General features: G+C 41.6%; 2 protein-coding genes across 6 annotated transcripts in view; both read right to left on the bottom strand.

Moving 5' to 3' along the window:
• Positions 1-9376, bottom strand: part of nup107 (nucleoporin 107) — a 46945-nt gene extending 37569 nt beyond the window's left edge. The window contains exons 1-3 of one of the 2 annotated variants that reach the window (XM_069903903.1): positions 9219-9376; positions 6078-6160; positions 3173-3250 (exon numbers count right to left, since the gene is read on the bottom strand). In XM_069903903.1, coding sequence (XP_069760004.1) covers positions 3173-3250; positions 6078-6160; positions 9219-9241 — 184 coding nt within the window. In that variant the 5' untranslated portion in view covers positions 9242-9376. Of the gene's footprint in view, positions 1-3172; positions 3251-5462; positions 5606-6077; positions 6161-9218 lie in introns of those variants that run through there. The other variant, XM_069903904.1, reaches the window with a different exon arrangement.
• A 5118-nt stretch (positions 9377-14494) lies between these two features.
• Positions 14495-19785, bottom strand: part of LOC138746090 (ras-related protein Rap-1b) — a 40908-nt gene continuing 35617 nt past the window's right edge. For 3 of the 4 annotated variants that reach the window (XM_069903906.1, XM_069903905.1, XM_069903907.1), the window contains one exon: positions 14495-15695. The gene's annotated coding sequence lies outside the window, so the exon portion shown is untranslated. Of the gene's footprint in view, positions 15696-16969; positions 17064-19785 lie in introns of those variants that run through there. The other variant, XM_069903908.1, reaches the window with a different exon arrangement.

Here is a 19785-nt window from a genome sequence, read left to right as displayed (position 1 = left end):
CACACCAGTGGCAGTGGATTCAAGATCTCCACCAGTGGAACCTTGGCTGTGTGGATAAAAAATTGGCTTGCAGGAAGAAAGCAGAAAGTAGTAGTGGAAGGAGGTCATTGACTAGTGAAGTGTTCCAGGGATCTGTTCTGGGATCCCTGATGCTATTTGTGATTTTTATTAATGACCAGAATGAAAAGGCAAAGGATGAGTCAATAAGTTTGTGGGTGATACAAAGGTTGGAGAAGTTGTGGATGGAGTTGAAGGTTACAAGAGGATATAGTCAAGATGCAGAGTTGGGCAGAATAGTGGCAGATGGAGTTCAATCCAGATAAGTGTGAGGTGATGCAGTTTAGAAGGACAAACCAGAAGGCTGAGGACAGGGTTAATGATCGGTTACTTAGGAGTATGGATGAGCAGTGGGACCTTGGGGTTCAAATCCATACATCCCTCAAGGTCACATAGTTAAGAAGGCCAATGGGATACTGAACTTTATTAATAGGGAGCTTGAGTTCAGGAGAGGTCATGTTGCAACACTACAAATCTCTGGTGAGACCACACTTGGAATATCGTGTTCAGTTCTGGTCACCTCATTATAGGAAGGATGTGGAAGCCATGGAGAGGGTGCACAGGAGATTTATCAGAACTGGAAAACAAGTTTTATGAGGCAAGGTTGGCAGAGCTGGAACTTTTCTCTTTGGAGCATAGAAGGATGGAAGAAGACAATAGAGGACTACAATATTATGAGAGGGATGATAGGGTAGACAGTCAGTGCCTATTTCCCAGGGCAGGAATGGCAAATACCAGAGGACATGTGGACAAAGTTAGGGGATAAGACATCAGGGGTAAGTTCTTTTTTAAACATAGAGTTGTGGATGCCTGGAATACCTTGCCTGGGCTGGTGATGGAGGCTGAAACATTAGGGACATTTAAGAGACTCTTAAACAGGCACATGGATGGAGGAAAAATAGAGGGTTTAAGGGATAGGATGGGTTTAGTTCAAGAGATATAAGGTTTGGCACAACATCAAGGGCCGAAAGTCCTGTAGTGTTCTATGTTCTATCAATATCTGGCTTGAATACACCCAACAACCTGGGCTCCACAGCCACCCAATGTAGCAAATTCCAGACATTCACCACTTTGGCTAAAGAAATTCCTCTGAATCTGTTTTAAATGAGTGCTCTTCAATCCTGAAATTGTGCTCTCTTGTCATAGGCTCCCCTATCATGGGAAACAACTTTACCACATCTACTCCATCTAGGCCTTTCAACATTTGAAATGCTTCTATGAGGTCCCCAAAAACCGTTCCTCATATACTAATCCCTTCATTGCAGGAATCATTCTTGTAAATCTTTTCTAAACTCTCTCCAATGCTAGCATATTCTTTCTTAAATAAGGAGCCCAAAACTGTACCCCATACTCCAAGTGAGGCCTCACCATTGACTTATAAAGCCTCAATATTACAAGCCTTCTCTTGTATCCTATATTCCTCTGAATCTAGATAATGAATGCCAACACTCCCTTCGCCTTCTTCACCACGGACTCAACCTGGAAGTTAACCTTTAAGGTATCCTGCAGAAGAACTCCCAAGTCCCTTTGCACATCCAAAATTTGAATTTTCTCCCCATCCAGTAATAGTCTGCCCATTTATTCCTTCTACCAAAGTGTATGTCTGTACACTTTCCAACACTGTAATTTATTTTCCACTAGTTTGCTCATTCTCCAAATCTTTCTCTCTCTGCAACCTCTCCATTTCCTCCTCATTAACTGGCCCTCCACCTATCCTTGTATCATCTGTTATCTTTGCCACAAAACCACAATCTAAATCATTAACATACAATGTAAAATGAAGTGGCCCCAAGTTTCAGCGGAACACCACTGGTAATTGGTAGCCAACCAGAATAGGATCCCTTTATTCCCACTCTTAACCCATGCTAATTTCTTTCCTGTAATTCCATGGACTCTGGTCTTATTAAACAGCCTCATGTGTGGCATTTAAGGATAATGGCAAATATATGCATGCTTTGGTTCTGGCCATAAACCTATTTATATTCCTGGTTTCTGGTGTTCTTGTCCTCAATCCCTGCTTCATCTGCACACGAACCACACTATACAACCTCTTTGTTCTCTGGAGGTAAACAAGAAATCTGCATGGGTCTAGTGCAGAACATAAAAGTGCTGGGGAAACCCTCCATTAAAAGCAAAATACAATCAACATTTCAGGCACGAATCCTCCTTCTGAGTTTCTATAGCACTTTTGTAAACTGCACTGTTTGCTCTCTGGTTCGTTGGGTCACATTCTGAACTAGATTGAGCCAGATGCCATTTTATTGGAATTTTGCTATAGCTGTCAAAGCCACTTTTCAGCTTGAGACCTGAAGATATGCAAGAGCAATGAATTTACCTTCTCTTATTTTATTTCCATACCAAAAATGTCAGGTTTTCATTCTGTATAGTTAGAAACTGGTAAATGCATATTAGACTAATAACAATTACACTTTCCATGGAACATGGTAGAATTTTCATGGTTTATGAGAGTCCCTGTCATTCCAACTTTATGAGAACAAACCAAAACTAACTGTAACTTCTCATATCTTGTATTCATGGGGTAGATCTGAGAATTTGGGCTTGTCATGTCAAAGTCACTGAAGGTACAGTAATTAAATCAGGAATACAAACGAAGTCAGAATAGGAAATCTCAAAGGGCTGCAGATTTGGATCTTCTTAAAACGGGGAAAGGGAGTGCATGTATATAAAATCCTAAATAAGGATAATTTAAAAACTGATATATGTTAAATCTTGATTTGGTCAGCAAGCGCATAGGCTCAGGGCTTGATGCAATTTAGTATAGAGCTGGAAACATTAGCATATAGGCAAGAATGGCTTGGAAAGAAAGTATTTTATTGATCCTACTAACCAGGACTTGGCCTATTATCCTTTATTTACTCTCTCCAACCTATGACAAGCTTTTCTTTTTTTCTCTCCATCCCTTCTATCCCACACTGCATCCTAAAACATTTTCTAGTTCTGATCGAAATTAATGTATCAAAGCATTATGTTCCCTTCAATGCAGCAAATACCTGAACTATTGAGTACCTCCACAATTTTCTTTTAATCTCAGTATGTAAGCATCTAAAATATGGAACTACTCTAAAAGGATGAGATCATTTTAATCAATACTTACAAACTTCATAGAACATACGCGCTTCAGTTGCTGGCAGATGCATACTAGAAACACTTGTCGAACCTGGTGTCAGTATTTCTAGCGAATTCATTAAGGTTAACCTCGATAGTTTAAGCAAATATTGATCATTTCTCCAAATTATCGCATTGTTGATTGTGGAAACTTGCCACACCAAAATTATTTGTCTCAAGTTGCAAATATGTTGCACTTCATAAGTACTTATTTGGTTGTAAACCAGTGAGAGACAATCCAAGACAATGAAAGGCATCACTGAAATCGAAGTTCTTTTCCTTCCTGCAGAAAGAGGAAAAGGGCTTCCTTGCACCCCCACCCCAATTTTTCAGGATGATGATCTCACTGGAAAGGCAAGAATTTATTCTGTTCATACTTTGATGAAGGGCTCACCCAAAACGTTGGTTCTGTATCTTTATCTTTGCTATATCAAGTGCACTGTTTGACCTGGTAAAGCTTCTTGAGCACTGTGTTTTTCAATCACATTGTTTGCAAACTTTTGTGTTTTAGGCCAGAATTTATTCTTTATCCTCAACTTCTCAAGAAGGCAGTGGACCATTTACAGCTCTCTCATGAGACACTCCTTCCAGGCTATTGGGGATGGAGTTGCAGGATTTAGATCCAGTGATAACGAAAGACCAATGATAAATTTCTACGTTTTGTTAGTGTGCAACTTGGAGAGGCATCTGTCATTAGTCGAGATTCCATGTGGCTGAACCTTTGTATGCAGAAGAAGGTTAGCAAGGAGTTGTCAAAGAAGCCTAGGTGATTGAATATGTCAGTGGGGGGAGGAGAAAGAACGTTTATGGTGGTGGAATGGATACCAATCAAATAGACTGCTTTGATGTTGAGGTGCTCCAAAGCAATAAAGAATACATTATGTCCTTTGTATTTGCAAGGAATACTGATACAACTGCCCATGGATAACAAAAAACATAGGATACCTTCAAAGCCACCAGCAATGACATCAAGGCAGCAATTTACAAAGCAAATTCTACGTAGGCTTCAACTTGTAAAAACAAAACTGGTTTGGTTTTGATTTACTGCAGGGTGATAGGGAGGAGATTGATTTGCTTCAGACTTTTCTCACCATCCATTGAAGCTGGTAGCCAACAGCAGCCACTGAAGCACTGAATGGCAAAGTTGACAGTTCAACGACCCTCAATGCTGACCCAAGTTCAGGCTGCAAACTTACCCACATTCCCGACCTCTAGTATGTCTGACCCTCACCCTGGTTCTAGCTTTGGTCAACTCTGGATTCTGACTCCAGATATAATACTGGACATATATAATAAACCTGTTACTTTAACTTACTTAGTGAAACAATCATGACTGCAGGACTTAGGAAATCATATGCAAAGAAATAGATCCGAATAACATGCAAGGTAGATATAATAAACATGGTAACTAAACACAAGGCTACATTCCTAACACTGCCTCCAACACACCAAAAACTGATATTGCAAATATTTGTATTTGATATTGCAAATACTCTTGAGTAACTCAGTTTTAAAGGACTGCCTCTTAATTTTTTTAACTATGTCACCTTAAAACTGAAAAAATCTCACTGCCGAACCAATTATTCTGCCATTCCTTCTCTGCCCCAAGTTTAAATCCTGGAAATTTTTATTGAAGAACATTGTGGAATTATCTTCACAAGAAGCAACGACGTGATTCAAGAATGCTCAATACTAGCTTCAAGGGCAATTATGCCCACATTTTGAATTAAAAAGTAAACACAAAATGCCAAATGGCCAACAAGTTCAGGATTATGCATTTGCAGATGGATCTATACTATCAAGAATTATAATTTTTCCCCATGTAAATTTCCTAGGCAACTCCTCTTTTGCCCCTCAATTCACTGCAAAGAGAAGACAATTTTTTTTTCTCCCATGTATTTTTGTTGATGTCATCATTCCATAAACATAATGGTAAAATCAATGCACCAAAGCCTGTTTCTTGGCAATTTTCTTTCAAGACTTTACAAACTAAATATTTCAAAAAATGTATTAAATAATGACTATTCTCATGCAACCCATTTTGAACCACACAATTTTTCAAATTATGATAAACAGAATCTGTGCAAGAAATTATTTAAAAGATGGTTTTAAAAAAAAAGTGCGAGTTCTGGAAATACAACAATTATACAACTAATTAAGAAAAAAGATTAAATATGAAAGCCCAAAGGGATCAGGTGTATCGAGGACTGTTATGAGAAGGAGCAGCTCATGTCATTCAAGCAATTAAAGACAAATTTGATTTATCAAATAAGACCTACTCCTGCTATCTTCAAATAAGATCTTTTTTGCGGAATCATTTAGGCCCATCTATGATCCTGCCGGTGTGTAGTGTCACGGAGGCTCTAATTCAAAAAGGCATCACTCCCAGCTGAGCACCACACGTTGGAGCATGGAGATGCAGCGCTGTGTTACCCTGGAGACACATGGCATGCACATTGAAGTGTGACAACCGTATTTGCTGTACATTGGAATGCAGGTATGATTACACCACCCGCCCCTCCCCACCTTTCTTGAAAAGGAGCAGTGAATATTAAGTTCATGCCAGTCCCAGAATGCCATTATTGAAGAAATGGCTCTGAAAGCCAGTCGACATGCCTCAAGTTTTTTTGTATTGTCTCTTTTTTATACTTTGTTCTTTCTGTGTACTTTAGGTTGCTCGGGTATCTTCTTGGCTTATATTATATTTGGATTATTTCTGTGGTTCTTTTGTAACCATTTTGCATTTGTTGATTTATCATTTTGGGGTGGGGAGCGAGGGGGCAAAAAGGACTCAGTATAATATACTCCGCAAAAGCGGATGAATGTTCTCCTGTGTTGCATCAAATCAAAAATTAAGGCCCTGGGTCTGAACCGGCTCACAATATAAAGGATACTTTCTGCAACGCTGTGTCGTCGAGCAGCTCTGCTAACCTCAGACCTACGAATGATAGGAGATGCCATTTCTTCAGAATCTGGTCTGGAATACAAAGATGATCAAGTTACAAAATAATCACAGGCTTTAAAAATAAGGAAACATTATTGTACAATTGTACCTGCTCTATATATAGATCATATTATCTATCATAAAAATAAGTGTACGTATACTTTCCAAGTATTTTTGAAGGGGTTACAAATGGGAAGTGATCTGCATGAGCATATTCCTCCAATAAAATTAGGTTTGATTGTATTCAATGTTAATTTTCATTTGCTGATATCTATTTTCAGCTAACTGAACTTGACCTCAAACATTCAGATTGATAAACATAACAATGGATTATTAATATTTAAGCTTTAAAACTGGATATTTTTGTCTATGTGGTTGATCTAAAACATGTAAGAAAAATGCTTATTTTAGTTTTTCAAATATGAGAAAAGCATTTCCTTAAAATTGAATGGATTGTTGTGATAAATGTATTCGATTTTATAACACTGAATCAACAGGTGCTGTTTAATAGGCTGACACTAAACAAGATGCTGCACAAGTCGAAAACATAACCAGAAATTGCCAGAAATACTCAGTAAAAGCCACATTTGGGAGAAGAGCTAATGTTTCAGCTTGTGTTGCAGCAAACTACAGACTTTCTCCTTAGGCTGAAAGGAAACAAATACAGGCCATCCGTGGGTTACAAGCACCCAAATAATGGGCACCCCCACGTACAAACAATGCACCTATGTACAGCAAAACTAATTTCCTCTTTTTCTACCCACTTTTTAGTAATAGTGCTTCCTTATCAGCCTTGTGTGTTTTCGATGACAACCATTACAATAATTTGGAAATATGGTAACCAGATTGAGTGATTGTTTTATGCGTATTCTGACATCAATAAAATGAACTTATGGACATTGATTTAAAAAAAACATTTGCTGCTTGAAGACAGCCTTCACCTCAAACTACACATATCCTCCATATAGACACTTCAGTCAAGTAACATCCCAAAGAACTGAACAACTCACCCATTTTCTCATTATGAAGAAATTTCTCATCCCAACCATTCTTCCCCATCCCCACCCAAACCGAACCCTTAAGCACTCTTCAACCACATACCGAATTCTTCTCATACATAACCCCATATTCCAATCAACCCTTCACAGTCCCCACTGCATACGTCCCCATTAGATTTCCTGTCCCTGGCCCAGTGCACATGCCATCCTACCTCCAACCCCATTGCCAGCACACTCCCTCTCCTTCAGACTCATCAATGACACCCAACACCTTGCCATCAAAGCCTGATCTAACACCCAACCCCTGTCCCAGATTCCATCAGTGTCCCTTACACCCAACCCGTCCCCAACACCAACCGTCCTCCATCACAGCCTGTCCCCGACACCAAACCACTCTCCATCAGAGCCCATCCCTAACTCATTCCCTCTCCATCAGAGCCTATCGCTGACACCCAACCCCTGTCCATCAGAGCCTGTCCCTGTCACCCAAACCCCTCTCCATCAGATTTATTGTCAGGGTGCATTCATGACATTACGTCCAACCCTGAGATCCTTTTACCTGCAGCCAGGCAGAATTACCACTTATTGATAGTGCAAAAAAGACTACACAACATACATATGTAAAGAAATAAAGAACTAAACAGATAACAAATCCAAAAATGGCTGTGCAATACAGAGAGAATTTTTAAAAAAATAATTGAAGTGTACAAGTAAGAGTCCTCAAATGAATCCCTGATTGAGTTAGTTAAGGAGTGGTGGAGGGATAGCAGCTCTTCCTGAAACTAGAGGTGTGAGTTTTGTGGCACCTATACTACTTTCCTGATGGAGGCAGTGAGAACAGAGCATGTGCTGGGTGGTGTAGATCTTTGATAATTGTTCCTGCTCACCAATGGCAGTGTTCCCCGTAGATATTCTTGACGGAGGGGAGGGTTTGCCTGAGATGTCCTGGGCTGTGTCCGCTATCTTTTGGAGGGCTATACACTCAAGGGTATTGGTGTCCCCATACCAGACCTTGATACAACCAGTGAGCACTCTTTCTACCAGTCTAACCCTGACACACCATTCTCTCCATCATGGAATGCCTCTTATTCATGCTCTCTCCATAAGAACCTGCTCCTGTCGTAAATCCAATCAGAGCCCGTCCCCACCAATCCCTAACATGCTGCCTTCATGTTGTTCCCCCTCATCCCCATCCCTCCCTTCCTCGTCCGTCCACCTAATTCCGTTTTCACCTGCCTGCCCAACCGCCTCTCCCCCCCTCCCCCACCCCGGTCCACGTTCCCCTCCCAACCACACCTTCCTTCCCCGGTCCGCACTCCCACCCCCCCCCACCCACCCCCCCCCCACCCCCCGCACTCCCACCCCCCCCCCCACCCCCCCCACCCACCCCCCCCACCCCCACCCCCCCCCCCCCACCCCCCCCACCCCCCCCCCCCCCACCCACCCCCCCCCCCCCACCCACCCCCCCCCCCCCACCCACCCCCCCCCCCCACCCCCCCCCCCCCCCACCCCCCCCCCCCCCACCCCCCCCCCCCCCACCCCCCCCACCCCCACCCCCCCCCCCCCACCCCCCCCCACCCACCGCACTCCCACCCACCCCCCCCCACCCACCGCACTCCCACCCACCCACCCCCCCCACCCCACCCCCCCCCCCACCCCCCCCACCCCACCCCCCCCCCACCCCCCCCCCCCCCACCCACCCACCCACCCCCCCCCCTCCCCCCCCCCACCCACCCCCCCCCCCCCTCCCCCCCCCCACCCACCCCCCCTCCCCCACCCCGGTCCACATTCCCCTCCCAACCACCCCTTCCTTCCCTGGTCCGCACCCCCCCCCACACCCCCCCACCCCCCCACCCAGTTTCACACTCCCCTCCCACCAAAACCCCTCCCCGGTCCATACTCCCACCCCACACCAACCCCTCTCCCACGCCCCCTTCCCGGGACCCCCTCCCCTCCCACCGCCCCTCCTTCCCGGTTCCGGGGTCCACGCGGGGCAGGTCAGCCCACTGCCCCCGTCCCCAGCTCCACGCCGAGCCGGTGTGGCAGGAAAGGGTCATGGCCCCGAGCGGAAAGCCGCAGCTCGCTGCTCCTACCTCAACTCCCACGTTTCCGCCATGGTCGCTCCCGGGATCCCGCCCGCCAAATCCGCGAAAATCAACCGCCAAACAACCAAATCCGACGCCCCACTTGCGCACCGACAACTCAACCGGCGCTTGGTGCTCGCCAAGAGGTGACTCGTCCTCGGTGGTCCGGCTCCGATCGGCGCGCCCCCTACCGGATGGGAAGCAACACTTCCTGGCCTCGTCAGTCATTTGGTGAAATAGGAAAGTCCGCAGACGCTGAGATTATTGTAACACACGGGAATGCCGGAGGATCTCAGCGGGGTTTCCATAGTCGTGTAATCGTCGCTGAATTTTTGGACGACTTTTGTTACAGGTCAAACTTTTCAAGGTATCGGGAGCCCCTGTGGCCGGGGTGAGGGTCCGGAGTCGGGGCGTCGGGAGCGTCAGCAGCTTTGATGGGCAGAAAGTCGGGGGTCATCAAATCAAGGAGAGAGGGGTCATCCAAAAACGCGGCGGCTTCGACTATTATACCTTTAACACCCTCTCCTATGATCCCCAATCCATTTCATCTTTCTCGTACCCTCCATCCACATTTCACCCAATGGTTCCCTCCCCCATCTTATTCCATCACCTCTCCCCTGATTGTAGACAGAATCACAAACGGCAATGAAGGGGATAGGAGGAAGATAGATCAGCTCGTTGATTGATGTAACAAGCCAGCCAAGGAGATGATTGTGGACTTCAGGAGGAAGTCAGGGGAACACAACCCAGACCTCATCGAGGATTTAGTCGTACAGGGTCAACAGCTCCGAGGATCTGTCCTGCAGGCTCCATGCATAGCCTCCGGCTATAGTTTGTGAGGTGGCTGAGGAGATTCGGTATGTCACCGAAGACACTTGTAAATTTCTACAGGGGTACTGTGGAGAGCATTCTGGCTGGTTGCATCATGCCTGGTATGGAGGTGCCAACTCTCAGGACAAGAATAAACTCCAGAGGGTTGCTGACTTAGCCTGTGACATCACAGGCTCCACTCCTCACTCCATCAAGAACATCTACACAAGGCCCCCACCACCCAGGCCATGCCCTCTTCACTCTGCTACCATCAGGAAAAAGATACAGGAGCCTAAAGATGAGCACTCAACAGCACAAAGACAGCTTCTTCCCTTTTGTCATCAGATTATTGAATAATCAATGAACCAAAGACACTGCTTTTCTTTTTGTGCACTATTATTTTTCGTAATGTTGTAAGATGGTTATAATATGAACGTTTGCACTGTGATGCCACCGCAAAACACCCATTTTCAGTCTAGTGTTCCCATCCATTACCACCTTTGTCAGGTCCCAGCAAGAGTAGTGATTGATCATGCTTCTCACCCTCCACACACCCATGGCCCATCTAGATCCATCCACCCTTCCCTTTTGTTCCTCTTCTTTCCCTCCTTTTATCGGGCACCTATCAATCACCTACCTCCATTTCCCAACTGCAGTAATACCCCTAGTATCCAGCACCTACAGGATGCCGAATAAATGATTTTGAGACTCACTCTTACAATGCCTAACTAATACTGCAGAATAAAGAATAAAGTAAATTGGAATATTAGTATTGTCCTTAATTATGTGAAGTTCACTTTAAGGTAATTCCCATAATTTACAACATTAAAATTTTAATGAAAATCACAAAATTCTAGAGGGACCATGGTTGAAGTAAAAACACAAAATGTTGGAGAAGATCAAACAGTGTCCTTTATGTCGCAAAGGAAAAGATTCAAAAGCAATGTTGATGGTTATATTTTCATGAAGGGCTCAAACCCGAAACATAGGTTATGTATCTTTGCCTTTGTGACATAAAGGACACTGATTGACCTGCTTCTACAGCATTTTGTGTTTTTAGTTAAAATTTAACCTTTCGTCACTGATGCTGTAACAGCATTATGGTAACCACACCACCATCATATTTAACATCTCCCCCCCCACCAATTTACAGACAAAGCCTAATCGATATACTTAATATTACACTAATAAAAAAATTCTTACTAAACAGGGATAAGGAGACACATTAAGAGTCATCCTAATGACGAGCAACATAAATTAGCTTTTCATCCTGGATGATGCCAGTTTATTCAAACACTTTAAACAGCTGCTACGAGCAAAGCATGGCCAAGGCACTCCGCTGGCTGAATATTTGGTCCAATCTTCAAAGGTTTGTGTTACTTCAGAAAATATATACTTCTACAATTTTAAACTTATGTATTTTTACCTATTATTTTATTATTTTAAAAATTATCGTATTTTCCTTGCTTTTTTTTGCCGGTTGATTGAATTCTGCATAACAAGGAATTTACAATAGGTTTACAAAGGTTCACCAGTCCCATACTGGCTCCTGAATCACTGCTCCCATTTTCTCCTCTCCACAATCAGTCTTAAAAGGTTTTGATTTCCACCACACTGACGCTGCTCAACCAGCTGAGTTCCTTAGTCAGATTTTTTTTTGCTCCAAATCCCAGAAACTGCAGTTACTTGTGTCTTCAGTCATATGTAAATAAATGCAAGATTTTAATATACTCAAAATGAGCAGCTAGCATCTTAACACACTACCAATAAGATTAGAATTCAGAATTAGAGATTGTTGTACGGAGTATTAAAAATCATTGTTTTTTTAAAATCCCATTGCATGTTTGGCAGAACTAGTACTTCCAAAATAAGCATAGCTTATTTTTTTTGGACTTTTGCCTCCGATTCCTCCCACCGTACCCTCCCCACATCCTCAAGTGGTTTACAAATTCCACTACCATCGAATCTTGATATCCTCTCAAAGTGACTGTGTGAGGTTCCTCCTGGTGCTCCATTTTCTTTCCACATCAAAGTGTAGCTGGATAGATTAACTAGCTATTGAACACCACCATTCAGGGCCCCAAACAGTCCTTCCACGTGAAGCCACATTTCACTTCTGTGGGAGTCATCTACTGCACCAGTGGCTCCTGGTCGCAGCTTTCTATACATCACAAAAACTGGGTATGACCTCCTTCCATGCTCCTCCACCTGCACCTTTCCCAGCCATATTATCCAGGCTTTTTTCTCATACCTTGAGGAAGGGCTCATGCCTGAAACATTGCTTAGGTATCTCTATCTTTGCTACATAAAGAACACTGTGGGACCTGCCAAGTTTCTCCAACATTTTTATGCAAATTGTAAATTTACTGTAGGGTGTAGATGAGTGGTAACATATAGTGGCGGGGGGGGGGGTGTTGATGGGAATGAGGGGGAAATAACATGAGGAGTAGAAGAGTGCTTGCTAGTTGGTGGGCTCAAATCCCCATTTCTAGGTCGTGTGACTATGAACTCAAAACTTTCAGGTTCCATTCTAAACTGATTCATTTGCGAGATCTCAGGCTGGAGAATCAACCCAGCAAAATTAGAAATTTGTACCAAGGCACTACTGCAGAGTGAGAGAAGAACGACACATATGGGTTTGTCAAAAATGATTTATTGATCTCCCCAGCCCTGCTTTTATAGACCTAACTTCCTGCCACAAGGCCCAATTTTCCTGCCACTGCAGGCGAATGTGACATCACTGAGCTGGTCTTTGATTGGCCATGAATCCCATTGTGCAGGCTCCTAGCCCGTGAAGGCCATTGGTCTACCATTTAGAAGGCCGGTTCACTTGCCAGGTAATGGGCCGCTACAAATTGATATTTCTGTAGAAATGTAGTTATTAGATTAGCGATCAATAAGATTTACAAAAAGATAAATTCCAATAACTACATTGCATAATTCTATTGTTCTCCATTTTGTTTGCACCCTATGGATAATGCCTGCAGCATTTCCTTTGTATTCTTGAATCCTGTTTTAAAACTTTATTAACAACTCTTGCCTGAGATACGAAACATGGTGGTCTGGATCTGTAACCCACAACCTTTTCTAAACACTCTTTAAAGTTAGAGTACAACACAGCCACAAAATTTTCAGAATTCTGACAAATTCTAGATTGTCGTTCATCACATTTTTTTTGAGATAATGGTCAAACATCAAACAGAATTACAGCTACTTAATGCAATGGACTTCACTTGAATTTGCAACAAAAAATACAAAGATTCTAGAAACTAAGGCTGGGATCATAGGAAGTTTTCTTGTTTGAAGAAATAACATGGAGAATCTACCATTGCATTTACCACAAAAGCATTACACAACTTAAATTGTAGATTTTTGGTTGCATGATCTATTGATAAATAAAGGTCAGGCTGATGCATACAAGGTAACAGTTTAAGTAGTGAACAGCTTGTGTACTCAAGTGGCAGAGAAACTGATGAATTAAAAACCAAAAGTAATGAACATATTACATACAAGTAATGAGCAAATTTTAGCTGCAAGGTCACTTATGGAGATTAAAGAGAAATTGTGAAGATAACTGATGATAGGATTTAGAAGAGCTGCAGTCAGTAAGGAGTGATCCATTTAGCCACTAGAAGGCTTGCATCGCTGGATCTTCAGCAAACCAGGGTTCACAACTTAAAAATTATTAGAATTTCTAGCAGCAGTGATCTCAAGTAAATACAAATTACATTAGAAAATAAATCTGATTTGTTATTTATTACATTCTTGGCTCAGCATTTTAAGCAAGGCAGATTTGATAAAAATACTGATCCTTTACTGTCTCAAAAAGCAAAATAACCTTTCCAATTAGGTCCTATCAACATCCTTCCAATCAAATTGATGGTTAATTATATTAGCAATTATCATATTCTCTTGGAATAGTGACCTAAAAAACTTATTTTTATCCTGAAATTCCACTCAAGTCGAGAACTGTGATTCAATTGTAACAACCACTGAACATCTGAACCAAAAAAATGACCACAAGTAATCACTTCATGACTGAGAATTTGCACACATCATAGCTTACTAGTTCTGAGGTTATATGGATACAATGACAAAGGCTAATCCTGTAAAAAAAGGGTAAAATTTGTTTCTATATGATGAAATGGGCAAAAAAGCCATTTTTTGAATGTTATGGAATCAAAGATAAAATGGTTTACTGATATAGAAGAATATTTCTAGGGACTATAGGAATTACCAAAGTTTCCCTGGCACGTTTCAATTTTAAATCAATTGCTTTTGTGCAGTATCATCAATGGAAATGCCAATTAAAGATGAATAAACTATTAGAAATATTGTCTTTTCCATCAATCCCAAGAATACATATGGAGCCCATCCCCATGTGCTGTTTTTTCGGGTTATATTCGCCAAAATTTCAAAATGGAACCACCACCAAATTCACACACATATTCATTGTGCACAATATTACATTTACAAAAAGTTAAACAGATACTTTATTTACTTGCAGTTAAAACATGACAAAACATTCAAGTGGCAGATAATTAAAAATGTACAAGCCCATTATACAAGCCCTTGCACGACAATCTAAGTTATGGAACAGAAGACATTGTACAAATAAATTGCACCTCTCTATGGAAATTAAGGCTTTTTTAAGTTTGCATTTGGCCACCTTAAAGCACATGTAGCATTCATTTTCAATTTCAAATACTGTGGCTCAATTCCTCAAATAATCTATCCAAAATTTAATGCAAAAAAGAAAAGCAGAGGCATTGTTAAATAAAATTAGCAGAACCTAGAACATGTAAGCAATTAAACTCAAATAATCATTTCTCACATTCACCATCAACCCACAGTACTCTTCCACCAAGAAACATTTCAAAACAGTATACGTGCAACATAATCACTAACAGGCAATGTCTAATGTATATTTGGTACTGAGAATCACAGTTATACTTAAGCAGGCAAAATTACAGTGAGAACCTATAATTGTAGGAGCATTTAGATCTCCAAACTTGCAAAATCTTAAAATATGTTAAAATATATACTTAGGATGTAGACCCGCACTGTACAATCCATATAAACATTGTTCCTCGTGTAAACAGAGAGGAAATTCACCAGGAAAGACATTTTCTGAAAATGTTAAAGGCAATATTATAGACCAAGAACAAAATATAAATGAGACAAAACACATTTTATATACATAGTAATAATTTCCACAGGTTGTTCTAAAATAAAAAAAATAACTAGCAATTATCAGAGCTCAGTAAAACACTAACAATTGCACCTTCATTTTAAAGAAGCTACAAATATCAAAGAAGCAAAGTTAGCTTGAGAAATCATCTAGAGATCTTTGGACTTCCACCTAAATGATGCTAAAATAGTGGTGCTTTCAGTAAATTCCAACTTTATTTGCCAAAAAAAGGAATTACTACTAATTACAAGTTTAACACAACATTGGTAAAAGGTATGATTGGCAATAACACTGAGAGTAGGGTGCAGTTTAACAGTTACCCACTAAAAGAATGTTTTGAAGTAAAAAATAGCTTTCTGTTCTCTGTGCAAAATGACTTGGGAGCTTTCATCCATATGTTGAAAGATACCACCACAGGAAAGTCCATTTTTCCAATTGTAAATGAGTTCAGTAAAGTGAAATGCTGGCACAATAGTTCATCATATCTAAAAGTTTAAAAAAAATAAAATTTAGAAGATTGAGACTGCTTAAACATATTAAAAATAAATATCAAAATAAGGAGGGAGCAGTGATTGTCAGAGTGGGCTGAGTAGGAGTACTATGGCTTTGGCTCAACGGGCTTCGGCAAGAACAGGCAAGAGATGAGGGATAGTAGGAGCTGAAGTAAGAAAGGGCAACTCTATTTAGGATCAAAAAGGAATCAGCTGGTAGGCACAGGCAAGGACAGGTTTTAGATTATTTTTCCTCTACTCAAACAGTGGGAATAGCAGCCAAGACAGGGGAATGCTCCTCGCAGAATGTGGGTTGTCAGGGAAGCCAGCAGTATCCCTGATGACTTCATCTGCAAGAAGCGTATCCAGCTCCTGACAAGCCTAATTAAGGAATTGGAACTTGAGTTGGATGAACTCCAGATCATTTGGGAAAGGGGGGGGGGTGAAGGGTTTATAGATAGGAATTACAAGGCACTATCACATCTAGGAGGCAGGAGGAGGGAAGGTGGGTGACAGTCAGGAGAGGGAAAGGGAACAGACAGGCAGTGTATGGCACCCCTGCTCTATGAATACTCGCTTTTAGCAAATTTGCTTTTATGGAAGCAGTGAGCCATAGAGAGGTTGTGTAAACACCCCAAGCAGCTTCTTCCCCAGGAACTATGATGAGATGCCAATAGATAGATGATCCTGTTCTCCTCTTGAAATGTGTGATATCTCTGGATGCAGAGAAGGCTTCTAATCTGGTAGCTGGAATTATTTAAGACTTTAGAAAAAATTAATTTTGTGGCTGGCTTTATTCAATGGGTTGTTACTATATTTATCCTCTTTTGCTCTTTTACCTGGCTTTAGAACCCCTAGATTCTCAAAAAGCAATAGCTAATGATATTACTGGGATTTTAAGGTTGGGCACAGTCCACAAAGTTTCACTTTATGGTGATGATTTATTGCTTTTTTATTTCTAATCCCGAGACTTCACTGCCTTCTATGTTTTCTCTAATTTCTCATTTTAGTCAATTTTCAGGTTACAAGTTAAATCTACACAAGAGTGAGCTTTTTCCTTTGAATAATTTGGCACCGATAAACAGTAACCTTCCTTTTAAAATTGAAAGAAATCAATTTACCTATTTGGGTGTAACAATTACTAAAAACTTTAAAACATATTCAAAGAAAATTTTCACATCTTAATCAAACACATGAAAGGGGTGTTATCAAATTCATCATCCCTTTATCAAATGAACTTTTAAAATGAACATATTACTTAATTTTTTTAAATATACCTTTTTCAAGCTTCGCCTGTCTTTCTTCTGGTCTTTTTTTTAATTCCCTTGACTCAATCTTATATGGAAGAATAAACATTCTCACCTAAATTACAAAAATTTAAAAGAATGGAGATTTTACCCAATTACAGAAAAGATATCAATAAGATTGGAAGAGTGCAGAGAAGATTTGGTAGATGTTGCCAGGAACTGATTTAGAGGGAAAGGTTCAACAGGTTTGGACTTTATTCCCTAGAGCATAGAAGAATGAGGGGAGATTTGATAGAGGTATTTCAAATTATGAGGGGGACAGTGTAAAGGTAGATAATTTTTTACCCCACTGTAGGTAGGCAAGATACAGAGGACATCAGTTAAGTGTGAAAGAGGAAAAGTTTAGGGGGAACTTCACACAGAGAGGGCTGGGAGTGTGGAATGAGCTGCCCACCGAAGTGGTGATTGTGGGCTTAATTTTAGCATTTAAGAAGAATTTGGATAGGTACATGGAATGGAGAAGTTTAGAGTGTTACGGGAATGCACATGATGTCATGAAAGTTAACATAAAAACACCAGATGGCATCAAGCTGCAACGAGACAAAAGCACATGTTGGTCAGCAGTGCAAAAAGGAAGAAACTCAAGGAGACAACAATAGAGTGAGAATAAACAGCACTGGTTTAGCAGATTTACTTTGTTACTAAATAAGCATTGAAGATAGCAGAAGGAGCTTTAAACCACAAACGCAGGGTAGGGTTGAATGGGTGGCAGAGTGGGTTCTGCTATAGTGCAGCAAAGAGCCACATTATCATCTCTCCCAAGAGTCTTGCGAGTTTCTATATGGTCGCTGCCTGTTGTCTGTGTTAGTGTAGAACTGTGTGGTCCAGCCAAAAAAAAGTTAACGGAGACTGAGTTCCCCCAAATACCTGCAAGTCAAAGCTTGTAATAGCTCAAAACCCAAAAGAACAAACCAAATGCTGTAAAAGGAAGATGATGTACCATCAATCACTCAAAAGACTATTGTAGAGACACCAACAGTCTTTCATTCACTTGAGAACGTAGAATATCCCTACTGTTCAGTTGTCCTGAACTGAGTAACGGGGGCTGTGGAACAATCACCTTTGTACAGGAGCCTGTGGGGAGGGGCCACAGGTACAACTGGCAAATAGATATGCTTGACCAGATAATTATACATGACAGTGGTTTACCACACAAGATGCATCATCGGCCATGAATTTCCCATCTCAACCAATGATATACTCAACTCCAAAATATTCAATTAAATGGTGCATAAAAGAGAAAATTGGCAAAACAAAAAACCAACAAAGGCTTTGGATTTAGAGGCCAAGACTGGAAAGCTGACCAATTCTCCACCCCCACCCCCACCCCAACCCCCACCCACAAGTAACACAATATGATCTTCCAAATCAAAACCAATCTCTGCCATCAGAAGCGGATACTACTACAGCTAGTACTACCACCTTGTTCACCTCATTTCATGAGGATGTTGACGTCAATGAGGTGTCACAGGCTGGTTCAACTAGCACGTCTCACTACTTGTCTCACTTTGCCTGTGAATTCTCTTGATATCTCTACTGCTAATGGTGATGCAAGTTGGTTTACTGAAGGGACTATTAATTGGACTGTAGAAGCCACAGCTATCAACCAGGTACTAAGGCCATCAGCAAAGAGGTACAAAATGAGGCCATGCTGTCATAGATTGTGTACTTCACCTTGAATGGGTGGCCTGAGGCTGACGGTATTACTTCTCAATTGAAAGCTTTTTTCACACAGCAAAATGAAAAGGGTTGCATGTTGTGGACAAGAACTATCATTCCCAAGAAATGGCAGGAGGCCTTGCTAAAGGACTTCCACACCAATCATCCAGGAATGGTCCAGATGAAGGCGCTGGCACACATGCATGTCAAGTGGCCATCAATTGATATAGAACAGATGGTTAGGAGATGCCACATATGCCATGAAGTGCAACCAAAAGCACCTCAAGTAAAAGCTAACATGTGGAAATGCCCATCACAACCATAGCATTGAATTCATATCGATTTTACTGGCCCATTTATGAGGGAAAACTTTCTGATTGTTGTTGATGCACACTCCAAATGTGTGGTGAATTCAGTCAACAACAATGGAAAAGACAAGTGAGAGACTATGAGGTGTGTTCACAGGTTAGAACTGGTTTCAGATAATGGGCCTCAATTTGTATCAAATGGTTTCAAGGAGTTCCTGCGAAACAACAACGTGCAGTACATATTATCTGCATCCTACCAACCTAGTGCTAACGGGGAAGCTGAGTACTTCATGCAGACTTTTAAAAGGGCAATGAAAGCAAAGAAGTCATTAAAACACTGGCAGAACTGATGTTTGGGCAGAATTGAGAACCCGACTTGCTGCAGTGCACCCAAACATTGGACTTTGTATTCAGCAGTCAACATCCCCAACCAAACCAACAAGATCTCTGGAGAGTGGAGAACAAATATTAGTAAGAGGTTACAGGGAGAATAAAGAAACATGGATAAGAGGTGAGCTTCTCAAGAAACTAAGTCCATGTTCATATTCAGTACTAGTGGGGGCACAAGATATGGAAACACATCGACCAGTTAAGAGCAATCGAGGGCCCCATTTCCATTCCGATTTCAGATTATCCCCCTGACGTTCTGTTTTTGGCACAATCCTACTATGCTGACCCTTGGGTAGCCCCAGTGCTCGTTACTGAGACACCATCATTAGTGGCTACCCAGGGGCAAGATGCTGGCCAAGCATTGGACACACAGCCAGTAGTGTCATCCAGCAAGGAGAAGTTATATGCTCCAGAAAAGTC

The sequence above is a fragment of the Narcine bancroftii genome, chromosome 11, assembly GCF_036971445.1.
Source record: "Narcine bancroftii isolate sNarBan1 chromosome 11, sNarBan1.hap1, whole genome shotgun sequence".
Taxonomy (NCBI): domain Eukaryota; kingdom Metazoa; phylum Chordata; class Chondrichthyes; order Torpediniformes; family Narcinidae; genus Narcine; species Narcine bancroftii.
Note: the sequence above shows the minus strand (reverse complement) of the source record. Positions and strands in the feature narration are given on the sequence as shown.